The sequence below is a fragment of the Labeo rohita genome, chromosome 22 (genome assembly GCF_022985175.1).
Source record: "Labeo rohita strain BAU-BD-2019 chromosome 22, IGBB_LRoh.1.0, whole genome shotgun sequence".
In the NCBI taxonomy this organism is placed as follows: Eukaryota; Metazoa; Chordata; class Actinopteri; order Cypriniformes; family Cyprinidae; genus Labeo; species Labeo rohita.
This window is the reverse complement of record NC_066890.1, coordinates 25,771,703-25,789,752: the sequence shown is the minus strand read 5'-3', so window position 1 is coordinate 25,789,752 and position 18,050 is coordinate 25,771,703. Positions and strand designations below refer to the sequence as shown.

Sequence of the window (18,050 nt, the reverse complement as noted above, 5' to 3'; positions counted from 1 at the left end):
AGTCAACCATCACTGCAGCCCTCCACCAGTCGGGGCTTTATGGCAGAGTGGCCCGACGGAAGCCTCTCCTCAGTGCAAGACACATGAAAGCCCACATGGAGTTTGTTAAAAAACACCTGAAGGACTCCAAGATGGTGAGAAATAAGATTCTCTGGTCTGATGAGACCAAGATAGAACTTTTTGGCCTTAATTCTAAGCGGTATGTGTGGAGAAAACCAGGCACTGCTCATCACCTGTCCAATACAGTCCCAACAGTGAAGCATGGTGGTGGCAGCATCATGCTGTGGGGGTGTTTTTCAGCTGCAGGGACAGGACGACTGGTTGCAATCGAGGGAAAGATGAACGTGGCCAAGTACAGGGATATCCTGGACGAAAACCTTCTCCAGACTGCTCAGGTCCACAGACTGGGCCAAAGGTTTACCTTCCAACAAGACAATGACCCTAAGCACACAGCTAAAATAACGAAGGAGTGGCTTCACAACAACTCCGTGACTGTTCCTGAATGGCCCAGCCAGAGCCCTGACTTAAACCCAATTGAGCATCTCTGGAGAGACCTAAAAATGGCTGTCCACCAGCGTTTACCATCCAACCTGACAGAACTGGAGAGGATCTGCAAGGAGGAATGGCAGAGGATCCCCAAATCCAGGTGTGAAAAACTTGTTGCATCTTTCCCAAAAAGACTCATGGCTGTATTAGATCAAAAGGGTGCTTCTACTAAATACTGAGCAAAGGGTCTGAATACTTAGGACCATGTGATATTTCAGTTTTTCTTTTTTAATAAATCTGCAAAAATGTCAACAATTCTGTGTTCTTCTGTCAATATGGGGTGCTGTGTGTACATTAATGAGGACAAAAAAAGGAACTTAATAGATTTTAGCAAATGGCTGCAATATAACAAAGAGTGAAACATTTAAGGGGGTCTGAATACTTTCCGTACCCACTGTATATGTAAATATAGTGCATATGTAAATATAATGCATCAACCCTGTTACCATAATATTTTCCCTGTTTTAGTAATTAATTATTCCTTTAATTCCAATCATTTTTTTTAAAGAAAAATCCAGCAATTTATAAATGTGTATATATAGTTGACTTTAGGTAATGCATCAACTCTGTTTCCATCATATTTCCCGTTTTAAAAATTAACATTTCCATTAATTATGATGAATTTTCTTAAAGAAAAATATAATAATTTGCATATGTATATATAGTTGACTTTAGGTTATGCATCAACCCTGTTACCGTCATATTTCCCCTGTTTTAGTAATTTAAAAAAAAACTTAAATAAAACATTCAAAATCTAGTCACTTTTATTTTTCTTTTTGTTGAGGATATATTTGGGATAATATCTCCTTTTTTATCACTAATATCTCCACTTTTATTTTTTTGTTCCTTAAAATTTGCGGAAATAACAGTATTAAAAAATCTTTTTAATGAGAACATTGTAGTTTTATGACCTTGAGCACAAGGATTGTAATATCATACTGAACTGTAAAAGTCAACCCTGTTACCTTACAGATGGTGTAATTTTATTATTATTTTTATTTTTTCCTTTATATGAATGTTTAAAGAAAGCTGAGTATTTAGATGCTGTAACTGGTCCCATGCATTGTCTCATAAAATATGAGGTTGTAATAAAAATAAATGTAAAAAATTGCAAACGCTGTTTGATGTCAGCAAACCATGTTTATCTTTAGTTCTCACAACACTTAAACACATCCAACCGAAGTCTACTTTCAAAAACAACATTTATAGAAAAGTCACCCATTTCACAGAATGGACCAGCCCATCTCTCAAAACAGTGGAAACCATGTAATGTACCTTCATTCTTGATCATTTCCTGTAACGGTGACACTTTTATTTTTCTCATTCATCTTATCACTCAAACCAGTGAAGCTAAGCCTCTGCACACCACACTACTTTCTGTTCTCCTCTGTCATTTCCTCTAAACCGCGTGCATATGTCCTCTTTCTGCGTGCCGCCTCATTAAGAAACATTTTTCCAGTGAATTACTTGTTACTGACTGGTCTGCATTGGGTTCCTGGCTGCGTTCCTCAGATTCTTATAGGCCTCAGATTTGAGGAACCTTGGGCAGGAGTCTTTCTCCATCAATCTGTATATATGCATCTCGGCTTCATCAAAACAGGAGAGGTCAGGCTTCACCAAAGATCTCTTGATCTTCTCACGAGTGTTATGGTCGATGTTCACCTGCAAAATTGTTACATCCATGAAAGATAACTGAAGTATATTTCTATAGTGACATTTTTATGTTTTTTGCTATTTTGTTAAGCAAATAGCAAATGCAAACATTCTGGTTTGTTTTTCTTTTGACCCATTATTAATGCTTTTTAAAATGTCACCTAAGTTTGTTTGTGTCTTGCAAGTGCATATATATTTTTGGAGAAATTCTAGGGTTTGGACCTACAACTTTTCAGTTGCTATCCCAAATACCCTACGCACCACCCCTTCTATAAATAAGCATTACTATGATGCAATGGCATTTCCATGCGTCGTAATGCAATGTAACTGTTTGGAAAGGCCCTACTCTCTTAAATGCATTACTGAATGCACATACTGACCTCTTTTTGAGCCATGGGATGGAGAAACTCTTTGTAGATCTCTGCTGCCTTGTTAGATAGTTTGCCAGATGAAGTCATCTGCTTATATTCCCTGCAGGCAAGCCAAAATTCAATGTTCTCCGCACTAAACTCAGACTGGAGAAATGAACGAAAGGCATCCAGGTAGTCTGTACAGAAAACAATATATTTTTTTATTTGTAAAAAATAGCATACATATAAAAACAACAAATTATATAGAATATATATGATTGGTGGATGAACTAACCTTTATTTTCTAGCAGATCAGCTAGCTTTGGCCCATGGTCTTGTAGTCTTAAAAAAAGAAGAAATTAGAAAATAATAACACCTAAAATACAGTATTTCCACAATCCATAGTCATATAAAATACTTTTAAATACTTTTGACGATTTTAAATTTCAATGATGTATGACATACTATAATATTATTTTACTTTGTTTTTAATACATAGTCTAATTTAGGTAATGCATCAACCCTGTTACCATTATATTTCCCCTGTTTCAGTAATTAACTGTTCCATAAATTCCAATGAATTTTCTTAAAGAAGAATCCAGTAATTTATATATATTTATATATAGTTGACTCTAGGTAATGCATCAACCCTGTTACCGTCATATTTCCCCCGTTTCAGCAATTAACTGTTACATTAATTCCAATGAATTTTCTTAAAGAAAAATCCAGTAATTTATATATGTATATATAATTGATTTTAGTTTATGCATCAACCCTGTTACCACCATATTTTCCCTGTTTTATTAATGAACTATTCCATAATTTTTAAAGGATTTTCTAAAGAAAGATCCAATCATTTATGGTCACACTTTATATTCGGTAGCCTTAACTACTGTGTACTTACATTTTTATATTTTAAAAAATATAAGTACAATAAAAACATGTATGTACACAATAAGTGCATTGTACCAAATGATTCATTTGAATGCAAGTACATAGTAGTTAAGGTCACCTAATATAAAGTGGGACCTAATTTATATATGTATATATAGTTGACTTTAGGTAATTCATCAAACCTGTTACCATCATATTTCCCCTGTTTCAGTAATTAACTGTTCCATTCATTCCAATGAACTTTCTTAAAGAAAAATCCAGTAATTTATGTATATATAGTTGACTTTAGGTTATGCATCAACCCTGTTACCATCATATTTCCCTTGTTTCAGTAATTAGGTTATGCATCAACCCTGTTACCGTCATATTTCCCTTGTTTCAGTAATTAACTGTTCCATTAGTTCCAATGAACTTTCTTAAAGAAAAATCCAGTAATTTATATATGTATATATAGTTGACTTTAAGTTACGCATCGACCCTGTTACCATCATATTTCCCTTGTTTCAGTAATTGACTGTTCCATTAGTTTCAGTGAACTTTCTTAAAGAAAAATCCACTTATTTGTGTATGTAGTTGACTTCAGGTTATGTATCAACCCTGTTGTGTCATATTTTACCTGTTTCAGTAATAAACTTTCCATTAATTTCAATGAAGTTTCTTCATTGAATTTTCTTCAAAATAATATATATATGAAGAGTTCAGATGCAAAAGCCTCTAAATCCATCTGACATATTTCTTTAAAATTAGCATTTCTTTCTGGCTACTTTGTATAGTTTTCTATGTAAGTACTGGTACTTCTGATTGAGCTGAGGCTGGAATTTAGTGAGTTTGAAGTCAAAGTATTTGATGGACGTATACTATGTGTCAGGAGCATTCACTCAGTATTATTATCTCATTTTTGACCGAGATGGCTTTTACCTGGTTTTGCATCTGAACTCTATCTAATTAAATATTTCACCAATTTTTTCTAATTATTTTATGAAGACTGCATGGACGTTTGTATTTAAAACTTCATATTTTGTCACACTGAAGAACAATTTAAAATCAAAAACAATTTCTTCTATACATTTACATGAACTCTGGCCTAAAAAAATGACTGCTTGGGCATCAAGTACCCATAAAATTGATTATTTTAGGTTTTATATTGTTGAAATTGTTCTATACACATGTATATAACAATTTAAAAACTTACTGATAATGAGAGTCTTCAGTTTTTTTCTGAATCAAAACACATCTGATATTGTTTTTCTGTTTTTTCCTGCTCAACAGAACGTCCAGTCTATGAAATTCAAATAAACACTTTAGCAAATGTCCATCTTTTGGTTAATTCAGTATTAGTATGCAGAGACGAGTAAAATTTATTTACGTTTTTGGTTGTTTCTTGTTCCGAATGAGGTCCTTGAACTCGTAGATCCGAATCTTCGAGAACAGCATTTTAGGCATCGTGGGGTGGTGGGCAATATGTATTCAGAATAATCCGCTATGTTTCATGTTTGTGACAGACTTTTCCCATCTAACGCCTGTATATACGGTCGGGTCGCCAGACAGACAGAGTGGGATGTTATCATACCTGAACATGTTCACACAAATCTCTGGATGCCATTGACACTACGAAGACTTTTATCTGTTCTCCATGACTCATAAAATCCACAATATCAGATCTGTTTTCAAGTTTTCTTTTGAATTGGATGTGTATTATGTAATATCATGACATTTTTCTTGTTGCTATAACAGCACGGCAGTTGAAAATGTACGTAAATAATAAAACTCAGGACTTGAATGAGGTGTGTGAGACAAGACATGGTACATTTCATAGGAACGCTATGGAAAGCTATGACCATAAATTTGACCCCTATTTCAATTTTCCTCTCTACAAGAGTCATAGTTCTGAACATGTGAAGCACTTTGGAAACATTTTCAAAGATGTGAAACATCCTGTTAATGTTGTAATAGAGATCTTGAGGATTTCACGCTTCATTGGCGGATGGGCCGCGCCCACAAATAAGCATACACCCTATTAGTGAACACTTACTTTGAGTTTCAGAGTCACACCAAACATCAACATTGGGCTCGTTCACTGAGGCGTACTGTTAGTCATGTGGGAGTGGTAAGAACTTAATATCAGTGCTTGGTACATGTTTGCTGTGTAAGCTAAACTATGCTGCAATAGTAAGTGAGTTTAGCCACATCTATTCATTGGGTGGTTCGGTCTCATATTTCAAGGTGAAGTGTGTGATTTCTATGCCTCTAGTGACACTAAAAAGAATTGCAACAGTAATCATTGTTAGTATTTTAACATCCAAAAATACACACTTTCCTCTACATACTACTACTACTACTACTACTAATTATTATTATTATTATTATTATTATTGTTATTATTATTGTTGTTGTTGTTGTTGTTTTGTTATTATTATCTAAAACAAAACATATTCAATTATTAATTAAATAATTAAATAATATTTATACCTAAAATAATAAAATAATTTGTTTGAGAAAATAAATAGATTGGTATAATAATAATAATAATAATAATAATAATATGTATTATTATTATCATTGTCTATGCTAATCTAAAACAAAAACAAAAATATTATATGATATGTTTTTGTTTTAGATTAGCATAAACATGATAATAATAATAATAATAATAATGATACATTTTATGTACTAAAAGATACTATAATAATTATAAATAAAATAAAATTTGTTTGAGAAAATAAAAATAACAATTATTATTATTATTATTATTATTATCTATACAATCTAAAACAAAAACAATAATTTGAATATATAATAATTAATATATAGATTATTTAAAATAAAAAATAAATATAATAATAAAACAATAATATAAAGTAATAATAATAATAAAAACAATAATTATAATTATATAAATAATAATTATATATATATATATATATATATATATATATATATATATAACAAAAAATAAATAACAAAATATAACAAAACAAAATAACAAAATAATTTTAGTGTAATTCAAATATATAATAAATTATTTAAGATACAAAATAAATATAATAATAAAACAATAAAATAAAAACATAATCATTTTATACAATAATAATATTATACAATATTATATTATTATATTTATATTATATTATTCAACATTATTTTAATGACAAAATCATTTGTTTGAGTGAATTAGTAGAGTGATATACTGTAAATATACTGGCATGTGCATATCTGCCCTATAATATCTGCTCTATATTGTTTAACCACCAGGTGGTGTATATGGCAAAGAAACCACTCTCAGGGTGCAGAAACATTTTATTTGATCTTACACTTTGCAAACAGCCACCAAGGGTGTGTCCATATCAGTTTTGTGAATGTAGAGCACTGGAATGTGGAAATTGCAGAAAGCAAAACTCATGGATTAGAAAAGAAACAAAACAGAATTCACTGTAAATGGCTGTATACATGAATGGTTACAAAAGCAATAATATACATTCTAAAACTTGTCACATAAGTTGGTTTGCTGAACATAATTTGTAATTCAATTCGCAGAAGATTTTTAGATAAGTGATCTCAGACTTATATTGCTCATAAATATGCACTATAAGGCAAAAACACATCACATTTGCTGTAGAGTAACTGAAGAGGTTTTTAAGCTTCTCTAGAGTTTGACTTTGAAGCTTCGCACTCTTCTAGCCTTTAGATTGTCTCCCATAGTGACATTTCCTAACACCCACACCACCTTATGAAGTCGATACAAAGCATACAAGCTGGCCACAATCAGGACTACACCAGTGACCAAGAGAACAATGTACAAAGCCATCATGAAGCCACTGTAGGGACCCGTCGATGGGACAGTCCACAGGTACACCCAGCCATTGTAACGATTGTTGTGCACAATTTCAGGTCCGTTATCCAGCACAATTGTATCGTAGAACACCGGATCATTGGTCCGTTTCACATAAATATGATCAGGTGTTGGAGAAAGTAGAGAAGCGGGTGTTGTAAAAGTACCTGTAGCTGCAGTTGAAGTACGTATTGACGTTGTGCTTGTAGCCGGGGTTGGTGTCAATGGAGCCCCAGTGGTAATGGCACTTGTCGTCATAAATGTTGTCTGGAAAACACCACAACGAAGTTGTTTGTAAGTCAGCGATTGCAGCTGATGATTTTTAAGCTGGTACGGTTCATAGCATGTTACTCCTTTGTCCAAGTCGCTGATTAGTTTCAGGTTTTCACGAATCCATTCTGCAATACCCAAAATGCTACAATCGCAATTCCATTTGTTGTTGCTAAGGAAGAGATCCTTCAGCGCCCTTGCGTGTACAAAAACATCTCCAGGGAGATACCTCAGATGATTGTGGTTCAGGTCTAGTAATTCGAGTTTTGAGGTGTTGCGAAAGATTGCCGAAGGAAGAGACTCGAGCTTGTTCTCATTAAGCATCAGAATTTGAAGGCTAATCAAGTTGGAGAAGAGTTCCTGGTCCAGTTCCCGAAGGTTGTTGTTCTTCAGGGACAGTTTCTTAAGTTTGGGCAGGCAACAGAAGAGGTTCTTTGGTAGGGAGGTCAACCTGGTGTTGAAGTGTAAATTGAGAAACCGTAGGTTGGTCATGTTTGCAAAAAGGTTCCATGGGACAGTGGACAGATTGGTTTCGTAAAGGTAAAGCTCTTGGAGCCTCGGCATGTGTCCCATAAGCTGGTCCGGTAGGGTTAACAATGGGTTCTTGTAGAGGGTGAGCTTGGTCAGGTTGAACAAGTAGTAGAAGCTCTCAGCTGGAAGATACCGGAGTTGGTTGCTCGACATCGTGAGGGTGATCAGGGATGGCAAGTGCCAGAAAAGACGTGGTGGGATCTTTCGGATCTTATTCTTCTGTAGCATTAGCACCAACAGGTTGCTTAGATGGTCAAAGGAACCACTTTCAAGAGTCTCCAACTGGTTGGACGAGAGCACCAGAGATTTGAGTTGCCGAAGGTTGTGAAAAAGGCTCCCCGGGAGGTTCCTCAATTGGTTATCAGCTAGGTATAGATGATTCAGCTTGGTCAAGTGCTGGAAGACGTCAGCGTCCAACTGGGAGATGCGGTTCTTGCTCAGATTTAGCTCAGTTAGGTTCACCGTCGTCTCAAAGAGTTGTGAACTAACGGAAGCTATTTGGTTACCATCTAGCTGGAGTTGCTGTAATTCGCTCTGCTCACTAAACACCCTGAGTGGGAAGACAGAGAGTGAGTTTGATGACAGTTTAATGGACAGAAGCTGTGAAGCACCGTGGAAGGCTTCTGGTTGAATGGTGTCGAGAGTGCTGTCGTGATCATCAGGCGTAGCAGAAGAGAGAACGGCTGAAAGCTTCGGTTTTTGAGGATCTTTATGTTTGTGTTGTTTAGCATAAGTAGGAAGGTTGTTGTTGGGTCGAGAGGGGGGATATCAGTGATGGAATCCCCAGTGCATTTTGCTAAACCTCTAATGTCGCAAACGCACCCACTGGTACAGCGAACGCTGAGGGTTAGCTGGGGCAGAAGTCCAAGTAGGACAATCGTGAACCACATATTCGGAATACTGGGGAGCAAATATAGGCATATGTCATTATACAGTCTTCTTTATTCTATTATTGATCAATTTTCATTTTATGAGAACAAAACACAGCATGTACAATATAAAGTTCTGAAGCAGGGGTGCCCAAACTCGGTCCTGGAGGGCCGGTGTCCTGCAGAGTTTAGCTTCAACCCCAATTAAACACACCTGAACCAGCTAATCAAGCTCTTACTAGGCATACTAGAAACTTCCCGACAGGTATGTTGAGGCAAGTTGGAGCTAAACTCTGCAGGACACCAGCCCTCCAGGATCGAGTTTGGGCACCCCTGCTTTAAAGGGATAGTTCAGTTAAAAATGGTTACGTCCTCTAATATTGTTCCAAACCTGTATGACCTTCTTCCATCTTTGGATTTTTGTCCATTAAGTCCAAAACGACACTGGACTCTGTGGACCAAATTATGTCCATTTTTGTCCACTGGCTTCAAAACAACTTTGGACCCAATTGACTGTAATTGAAGTTTACATACACCTGTTTACAAAATCTGAAAAATGTTCATTATTTTACCAAAATAAGAGGGATCGTAAAAAAAATAAGAGGGATCGTATTTTTTTATTTAGTACTGACCTGAATAAGATATTTCTTATAAAATATGTTTACATATAGTCCACAAAAGAAAATAATAGTTGTATTTATAAAAATGAATGTTCAAAAGTTTACATACACTTGATTCTTAATACTGTGTTGTTACATGAAAGATCCACAGATATGTTTTTTGTCCCTTGTTTGTCCTGAACAGTTAAACTGGCTGCTGTTCTCCAGAAAAATCTTTCAGGTCCCACAAATTCTTTGGTTTTTCAGCATTTTTGTGTATTTGAACCCATTCCACTATATGACTGTTTGATTTTGAGATCCATCTTTTCACACTGAGTTCAACTGAGGGACTCATATGCAACTATTACAGAAGGTTCAAATGCTCACTGATGCTCCAGAAGGAAAAACAATGCATTGAGAGCTGGGGGTGAAAACTTTTGAACAGAATGAAGTTGCGTACATTTTTCTTACTTTGCCTAAATATCATATTTTTGTCATTAAGTACTGCCCTTCAGAAGCTACAGAAGATATTTGCATGTTCCTCAAAAGACAAAATAAATTAAATTTACCCTGATCTTCAAATTCCAAAAGTTTTCACCCCCCGGCTCTTCATGAGACATGTTTCCTTCTGGAGCATCAGTGAGTGTTTGAACCTTCTGTAATAGTTGCATATGAGTCTCTTAACTGTCCTCAGTGTGAAAAGATTGATCTCAAAATCATACAGTCATTGTTGGAAAGGGTTCAAATACACAAAAATACTGAAAAAACAATTTGTGGGACCTGAAGGATTTTTTAGGACAGTTTAACTGTTCAGGACAAACAAGGGACTAATGAACAACTATCACTAAACAAAAAAACACAGCTGTGGATCATTCAGGAAACAACAGTATTAAGAATCAAGTGAATGTAAACTTTAAAACAGGGTCATTTTTATAATTTCACCTGTTATTTTCTCTTATGGACTATATGTAAACATATGTGAAATATCTTATTCAGGTAAGTAAATAAAAAATAACATGCATTTTGTGTGCTCCCTCTTATTTTGGTAAAATAATTAGCATTTTGCAAGGTGTATGTGAACTTTTGACTTTAACTGTATATGGACAGAAAACACAGTTTCCAAAACATATCCTTTTATGATCCACAGAAGAGAGAAGGTCATTCGGTTTGGACTGACACAAGACTAAGTACATTTCTTAGTATTTAGACATCTCTTAGTATTTAGACAGAATTTTCATTTCTGCGCCAAATCAAGTTACCAAAACAAATAGAAGAAGTAGCAATGTTAAACTTACCTCCCACAGATACGGAAGACTGTGTTGCTAAAACAGATGCATTCTGCTTTTAATAACCATACTTTGGAAATAGCTCTTCCCTTTTGACACTTATCATACTCTGCAGTGCAGCCCACATGGAAGCCTGCATCCGCCTTGATCTTGATGAGTTTTTTTTCTCCTATTTGTCTTTGTTGTACTTACTTGTAGAAAACATTGTCTTCCAACTTGCATTTTTTACTGTGTTTACCGACTATTCAATATTGTACAATGGTACGTTCAAAGTGGTCCCAATTGGCTTTTTAATGCAGTATTAAAATAAAATAAAATACATTTAAATAATAGAATAAAATAAAAAAAAATCCATATTCTTTGTGGACAATGGTAATATTTATTTTCATTTGAAATGACCTAAATTGTGACCCTGGACCACAAAACCAGTCACAAGGGTCAATTTTTTCAAATTGAGATTTATACATCATCTGAAAGCTGAATGTATGATATTTCCATTGATGTATGGTTTGTTAGGATAGAACAATATTTGTCCGAGATACAACTATTTAAATATCTGGAATCTGAGTGTGGAAAAAAATCAAAACATTTAGAAAATCACCTTTGAAGTTGTCCAAATAAAGATCTTAACAATGCATATTACTAATCAAAAATGAAGTTTTGATATATTTACAGTAGGAATTTTACAAAATATCTTAATGAAACATGATCTGTACTTAATATCCTAATGATTTTTGGCTTAAAAGAAAAATTAATAATTTTGACCCATACAATGTATTTTTGGCTATTGCTACAAATATACCCCAGCGACTTAAGACTGGTTTTGTGGTCCAGGGTCACAATTGTGTCTCTAATTCTTTTTCTTTTTCTTTTTTTCTCCGGTTAATGTCCATAATCCTCTGTCTACATATGTTCATATATGTGACGTCTTAAATAGAATGGGTATATTTGTAGCAATAGCCAAAAATACATTTTATGGGTCAAAATTATCGACTTTTCTTTTATGCCAGAAATCATTAGGATATTAAGATTATGTTCCATTAAGATATTCTTTAAATTTCCTACCGTAAATATATCAAAACTTAATTTTTGATTAGCAGTATGCATTTCTAAAAACTTTAAGGGCGATTTTCTCAATATTTAGATTTTTTTTTCACACCCTCAGATTCCAGATTTCCAAATGCTGTCTTATTTCAACAAAACATACATCAATGGAAAGCCTGTTTATTCAGATGAATTATAAATCTCAATTTTAAAAAATTGACCCTTATGACTGCTTTTGTGGTCCAGGGTCACATATCGTCCTTGGAGGAATAGTTCACCCAGAAATGAAATTTCTGTCATTTTTTTTTTCAGTCGTCAGGTTGTTCCAAACCTGTATGGGTTTCTTTCTTCTGTTGAACACAAAAGAATATATCGTGGGAACCGAACAGTCAACAGCAGCCATTCACTTCCATAGTATTGTGTAGTACTGTGGAAGTCAATGGCGGCTGTCAGCTCTTTGGTTAATATCTTCTTCCGTGTTTAACAGAAAAACAAAACTCAGACAGGTTTGAAACAAGTAGCGGGTGAGTAAATGAAAACAGACTTTCATTTTTGTGCAAACTTTTCCTTTAAGGTATAATATGTGTGACATTTATAATGTTCAACCAAGTCTTAACACTAGAGGGAGACAACAGATCTTGAAAAGCATCAGGTTTGGCTTATCATAACATTTTGATATTATGGTAGTAAAATTATATCCCTTTGTGATTCTTGCGTTTACTTACAAGACCTTGTCTTGCAATTTTAGAAGCTGTCCCTATTGAAAATTAAAATAGTGCCTTTTTTAATGCAGTAATAAAATAAAAAAAAATATTATTATATTATATTATTATTATCAAATATTATTATAAAAATAATATTAATATTATCTTTTTAGATTTTTAAAAATAAAAAATTTAGCTTATTATATATATTTGTTTACATTATTGTAGTAAAATTGTGTACTTGTGTTTCATTTGAACTCAAGACCTTTAAAAAATAGGTAATATTTTGCACAATGAGATGAAAGAGTAAAATCAATCAGTTTCACTTGATGTTTTATTGATATGACATTTAAATAAATACATTTTCGCTATAAGAGTACAGTCATGAGTACATTATATCTATCATGATTATCATGACACATTATGAATACATATACTTCCATATCTGAAAAAGTTCTGCTTGTTTGACACATCTTAAGGCATTAGACGATTTTGCAGATTTCCTTGCTCCTCGCTCTTCACTTTAAGATCCTCAAACACAGTATTTCCAAAAACAGGCTAAAAAGAAAACAGAAAAAAAACATTTACATCTGTATTTATGCAACTGACAGATATTATATTAGTTCATACACTGCAAAAATGCTTTTTTTTTTTACTTTTTTGTTTTTTTGTCTTGTTTCCAGCCAAAATATCTAAAAATTCTTAAATCAAAAAGGATTTTCTAGACAAGTAAAAATGATTGTCTTGTTTTCAGAAAAAGGAAGTCAAAATTAAGTGAGATTTTGCTTAGAACAAGCAAAATAATCTGCCAATGGGGTAAGCAAATTAATCTTATTTCAAGCAGAAAACTAGATTATTTTGCTTGTTTCAAGCAAAAACTTGCTTAATTTTTATTTGTTTTTTTCTAAAAACAAGACAATAATTTTTACTTGCTTAGAAAATCCTTCTTGATTTAAGAATATTTTAGATATTTTGGCTGGAAACAAGACAAAAAAATCAAAGTAAGAAAAGAAACACTCACCATCATCTCTTTTACTGGTCATCGATCTTTCTTTTTCTATTGCATTTGACATCAATTTTCTTTCTGTACTTAGCTCCTCTTGAAGAGCCGCAAGCTGAAACGGCAAGCTGAAAATTAGCTTTCGTAATAATAGTTGGTTTATTTTTTATTAATATATTTATATATAATATTTAAAAAGAAATAATAATGCCTATATATTTTTTTTATTAATTAAATGTAATATTTAATTGTATTTAATGACAAAAAATAAATTAAACATACCTCCTGCAGCTCTGCAATTTTTCTGGCCAGTTCGAGACCTGCGATTGAGGTAAAACATGTAGCTAAGTGCAGTTTTGTGGATTATAAGATGCTTAAAAAATAATTTTTAATGCCTATACATTTGCTTAGAGTATAAGACCATCACAAATAAAGTGCATTTACCTATTACGTCCTTTTCTGGAACAGGCATGATGTTTTTCCGTAGCAGAAATGCCAAAATCTGGTTCTGGATGTCTGAATCATCCTTTGAATGGAAAACCTGGTTGACTGTGGAAATGGAAATATGCATTTCAGCTCACAATCAGCTAAATATGATACAATGTTTAGATGAAAGTAGTTTCTTGTACTCACCTGGACTTGCAAGGCTTCTTGTATGAACGTTGAGAGCACCGATCAGAAGTAAAAAAGCAAGTCGTGGAAGAAGACTTCCTGAGGATGGTCTGTCCATGGCACTGAGGGAATGATCGTGGTTGCGTATTTGCTCCTGCCTGACCGAAGGCTCTTCTGCCGGAGGCTCATCAGGTGGGATACTTTTAATCAGACGCGAGGATGTGTCATCGCTGTAAATCAAAAGTGTGACGGTGTACGTTCTGTATCTAAAAAAGGGTCGTGACAGCTGGGACTGATGTTCTGACGTGGTCTCAGGGCCAACGAGTAATCAATCAGCGGCGGTGTATGTTAGGACAGGAGTAAATCACTGGCGCTGCTGGGTATCATTCATCGGTGGATGGTAAAATGTTCTTGGCATTCTTGTTTTAATTTAACTAAAAGTATATGTGAGTCAGTGACTAGAATAACAAGAAATGGTATGATGATGATGGATACCGTATGTATAATATAATGTCATTCTGGTGGACTTTTCTTCTGGTAGAAATGCCAGGTGGATAAAGGCTTAAAAACATTGAGATCCATATTCATAATTAAAAAATCTATACATTTATTTAAATTATTTTGTTTTGTTATTTTGGAAGTAAGGTACAATTGTCCATCTGATGGAAACTCTAATTGCGTTAAAAGCTGAAAAATAAATAAATAAATAAATAAATAAATAATAATAATAATAATAATAATCAGATCCATATCATTGTGTTAAAACAATATTGAGTAAGTTTAGTAAGTTAAGTTTAATAAGTTTAGTTAATATTACAGTTAATTTTAATTTCTGCTAGATATTTTATTTTTATTTTTAACTTTTTTCTATTTTCTTTTTTCTTCCAATTTCATCATTACATTCTTGATGAAAAACATTTCTTAAAAATACTAATAAAATTTCTTACAAGTAAAAAATAAATCATATTTAATCAAATTTGTACTCTATATTTACCATAAAATATTTTGTTATTATAGTGATTTTTTTTTTCAAGGAAAACTTTAGGAGTGAAATATTTTCCATTCAATAGAAAGTCTAATTGCCTAAAATAAATAAATAAATACATTTAATGAAAACTTTAAAAGTTAACTACTTTTTTTATTTGATAGGAACTCTAATTGCAAAAAACTAAATAAATAAATAATAATAAAAAAAAAAAATAATAATATATATATATATATAATAAAAAACGTACAATAATAATAATAATAATAATTTTTAAGAAAAACTTTTGAAGTAAAATATTTTCCATTTGATAGAAACTCTAATGGCATTAAATAAATAAATAAATAAATAAATAAATAAATAAATATTTCTTAATGAAAACTTTTTCCATTCAATAGAATCTCTAATTGCAAAAATAAATAAATTAATAATAAATAAATAAAAAATAATAATAATAATAATAATAATAATAATAATATTTTTAAGGAAAACTTTAGAAGTCAAATATTTTCCACTGGAAAGAAAGAAAGAAAGAAAGAAAGAAAGAAAGAAAGAAAGAAAGAAAGAAAGAAAGAAAGAAATTTTAATAATAAGACATTTTAATATTAGACATTTTAATAATAATAAATGTTTAATTATTTAAATAAATTAATTAATAATAAATAAATAAATAATTCAAATTAATTTTATAATTAGCATTTATCAGATTTTGTATGAGTTTTTTTGTTTGTTTGTTTGTTTGTTTGTTTTTTTTAATGGGTTATTTTAGCTTTGGGGTATTTTAGCTTTTAATATTTCTTACAATTTCCATAACATCAACGACAATAACAATAATCATAAAAAATAATAGTAAATAATTCATCATTTAATATAAGCTTTTGGCTATTTACCCTAAAATATGTTCATTTTTAATAAATATTACATATGTTTATATTTATTTGTAATATTGAATAACTTTTTATAGAAACATATTTACATTTTATATTACAGTTACACATAAAGCTGAGCATTTACAAACTGTAGCCCGTTACTGATTCCAAATGACATGACAAAAATTGTAATTAGTAACATAATCTATTACATTACACACTTAACATCAGACTACTTTTAGATTACTTTTGACCAAACTCGTTTATCACATTGATTTAAATAGGATAATGCAGCATACTGATATAAAAATACAAAGAGTAAGAAAATATATTCAGTTTATTGTTAATAACAACACAAAGTGCATTTTAAACAATACATTAACTGGGGTTCATGAAGGAACAGCAAGGGGTTCGAAAACCTATAATAAACATAAATCAAAATAAAACAACAAATGTATTTGTTAGTTTGCCATTGTGTGAATAACATGTAATCATGTAATCAGTAAAAAAAGTAACTGTAGTCTGATTCAAATGTAGTCTGATTACTTGATCCAGATTACATGTTACAGTTACAACTCAGCTCAGGTCATACACATACTTTTAATATTTTAAAATCGAGGAATCCTGACATTAGAAAGACTACCTGCATTTTCCAAAAGCATAAAGAAACGCATAATCTTACAGTGTTTATATTAGCCTGAAATGTGTGGAACAGTCCAGGTACTTCTGACAGATGTCAGCTCAAAGGAATTCGAGGACTGCGCAGGTTCAGTGGGCGTTTTACGTGTGTTGGCTCGTGTGCGCGCTTCCCTGCGTGCCAGAATGTGAGCGCGTGCGTGCGTGGCTTGTCCCGCCCTGCCATCCGTAGCAAACACATACACACACACACACCGCTCAGCTTTTCCTTCGTGTTTTGTGTATGTGTCTGTGTGCGTGTGTGTGAGCTCAGCTCGCAATATTCATCTGCTGAGGGTACAGAGGGAGGGACGCACAGAAAGCTCGGCTGGCGACACAAACCAATCAGAGCGACACATTAGCGAAGACATCGATCGGGATTTATTTATCTGACGGAAACCGCCATCAGTCTGTCAAACAATAACCTTCAGAAACCCCAGAGAAACATTAAGCGCCGACGACATGGCTGATTTTAGTATTGATCAGAACAACCTGCCTGGCGTAAAAGAGGGTGAGTGAGGAAGAAGAAGAAGATGATGATGATGATGGTGGTGGTGCGCCTGCATTTGGAGGCATTGTGTGTTACTGCGTTAAAGCGATGGCCGGTCAGATGATTCAAAACAACCAAAACGGTTAAATACGGTTACATTGTGGCGAATTACGAAGGTGGACTGCTGTTTCGACTGTCAGCAAATTTCCTTTCATACCACGTACGGAAATTTTCACTGAGGGGAAAAGTCAAACACAGCCGTTGAATTCGCCGTACCGAGAAACGCCTTTATTAATATATCTGATACCGAAAAGAGAAAGCGATTAAATTCAGGCCTGTTTTGCCTTAAATATCATGTAATAGATGTCTGACGTTAGATTTAGTTGCTCTGGTGTGTGTGTCTGTGCGGTTAGCAGTGTGAATGCTGGCACATGGGTTGCCAGATGAAATCATGAAAATCTTCTGCATACTGAAGATGACTGGTGCAACACAAGCTGTTGATGACTGATCGTGTTATTGTAGAAAACAAGTTAGCTTTGCAGGATTGCAAACCACTCATTTTAACCTCATTTGATGCTTACACTGTAAAAAAACAATTTGTTGAGTCAACTTAAAATAATTTGTAACCTGGCTTCCTTAAAATTTTAAGTTTCGTCAACTCAAAACAAGTTTATTCAACTTGAAATGTTAAATTATACTAAGTGACATCTTAGATATTTGAGTTGAGTCAATTTAATATTTTAAGGCAGCTGGGTTACTTACCCATCTGTTAAGTTTAGCAAACACAAATATCTAAGTTGTTACTTAGTACGACTTAACATTTCAAGTTGACTAAACTTATTTT

General features: G+C 33.1%; 4 protein-coding genes across 7 annotated transcripts in view; 1 reads left to right on the top strand and 3 right to left on the bottom strand.

Annotated features, from left to right (window-relative positions):
* Window positions 1–1,666: 1,666 nt before the first annotated feature.
* si:ch211-117l17.6 (regulator of G-protein signaling 21) lies at window positions 1,667–5,004 on the bottom strand. 2 transcript variants are annotated; one of them, XM_051094811.1, is made up of 5 exons: window positions 4,810–4,992; window positions 4,636–4,722; window positions 2,845–2,891; window positions 2,580–2,746; window positions 1,667–2,208 (listed from the first exon to the last, which is right to left on the bottom strand). In XM_051094811.1, exons 1-5 carry the CDS (start codon window positions 4,884–4,886, stop codon window positions 2,017–2,019), a joined length of 570 nt encoding a protein of 189 aa, XP_050950768.1. In that variant the 5' UTR covers window positions 4,887–4,992; the 3' UTR covers window positions 1,667–2,016. The 2 variants fall into 2 exon arrangements, with proteins under 2 accessions (XP_050950768.1, XP_050950769.1); XM_051094812.1 differs by lacking the exon at window positions 4,636–4,722 and having other exon boundaries at window positions 4,810–5,004.
* Window positions 5,005–7,073: 2,069 nt separating this feature from the next.
* Window positions 7,074–10,877, bottom strand: LOC127153613 (platelet glycoprotein V). Its single transcript, XM_051094801.1, is given in 3 exon segments — window positions 7,074–8,723; window positions 8,726–8,973; window positions 10,837–10,877. Coding segments are annotated over 2 exon segments (1,875 nt in total). The 5' UTR covers window positions 8,964–8,973; window positions 10,837–10,877; the 3' UTR covers window positions 7,074–7,086.
* A 2,121-nt stretch (window positions 10,878–12,998) lies between these two features.
* uts2d (urotensin 2 domain containing) lies at window positions 12,999–14,346 on the bottom strand. The gene is made up of 5 exons (XM_051094821.1): window positions 14,209–14,346; window positions 14,020–14,124; window positions 13,858–13,895; window positions 13,597–13,690; window positions 12,999–13,133 (listed from the first exon to the last, which is right to left on the bottom strand). Exons 1-5 carry the CDS (start codon window positions 14,303–14,305, stop codon window positions 13,108–13,110), a joined length of 360 nt encoding a protein of 119 aa, XP_050950778.1. The 5' UTR covers window positions 14,306–14,346; the 3' UTR covers window positions 12,999–13,107.
* Window positions 14,347–16,874: 2,528 nt separating this feature from the next.
* ccdc50a (coiled-coil domain containing 50a) overlaps window positions 16,875–18,050 on the top strand; it is a 32,375-nt gene continuing 31,199 nt past the window's right edge. Inside the window, exon 1 of one of the 3 annotated variants that reach the window (XM_051094803.1) lies at window positions 16,875–17,227. In XM_051094803.1, the coding sequence (XP_050950760.1) occupies window positions 17,179–17,227 (49 nt within the window). In that variant the 5' untranslated portion in view covers window positions 16,875–17,178. The remainder of the gene's footprint in view (window positions 17,228–18,050) is intronic. The other 2 variants (XM_051094802.1, XM_051094804.1) reach the window with 2 other exon arrangements.

Coding starts and splice junctions, on each gene's coding strand:
- si:ch211-117l17.6 (XM_051094811.1), bottom strand. CDS start 4,886: ATGCCTAAAATGCTGTTCTCGAAGATTCGGATCTACGAGTTCAAGGAC. Junction 2,747..2,844: donor TGATCTGCTAGAAAATAAAG/GTTAGTTCATCC, acceptor TTTTCTGTACAG/ACTACCTGGATGCCTTTCGT. Junction 2,209..2,579: donor ATCCCATGGCTCAAAAAGAG/GTCAGTATGTGC, acceptor ACAATTTTGCAG/GTGAACATCGACCATAACAC.
- uts2d (XM_051094821.1), bottom strand. CDS start 14,305: ATGGACAGACCATCCTCAGGAAGTCTTCTTCCACGACTTGCTTTTTTA. Junction 13,896..14,019: donor TCCAGAAAAGGACGTAATAG/GTAAATGCACTT, acceptor CCTCAATCGCAG/GTCTCGAACTGGCCAGAAAA. Junction 13,691..13,857: donor AAATTGCAGAGCTGCAGGAG/GTATGTTTAATT, acceptor TTGCCGTTTCAG/CTTGCGGCTCTTCAAGAGGA.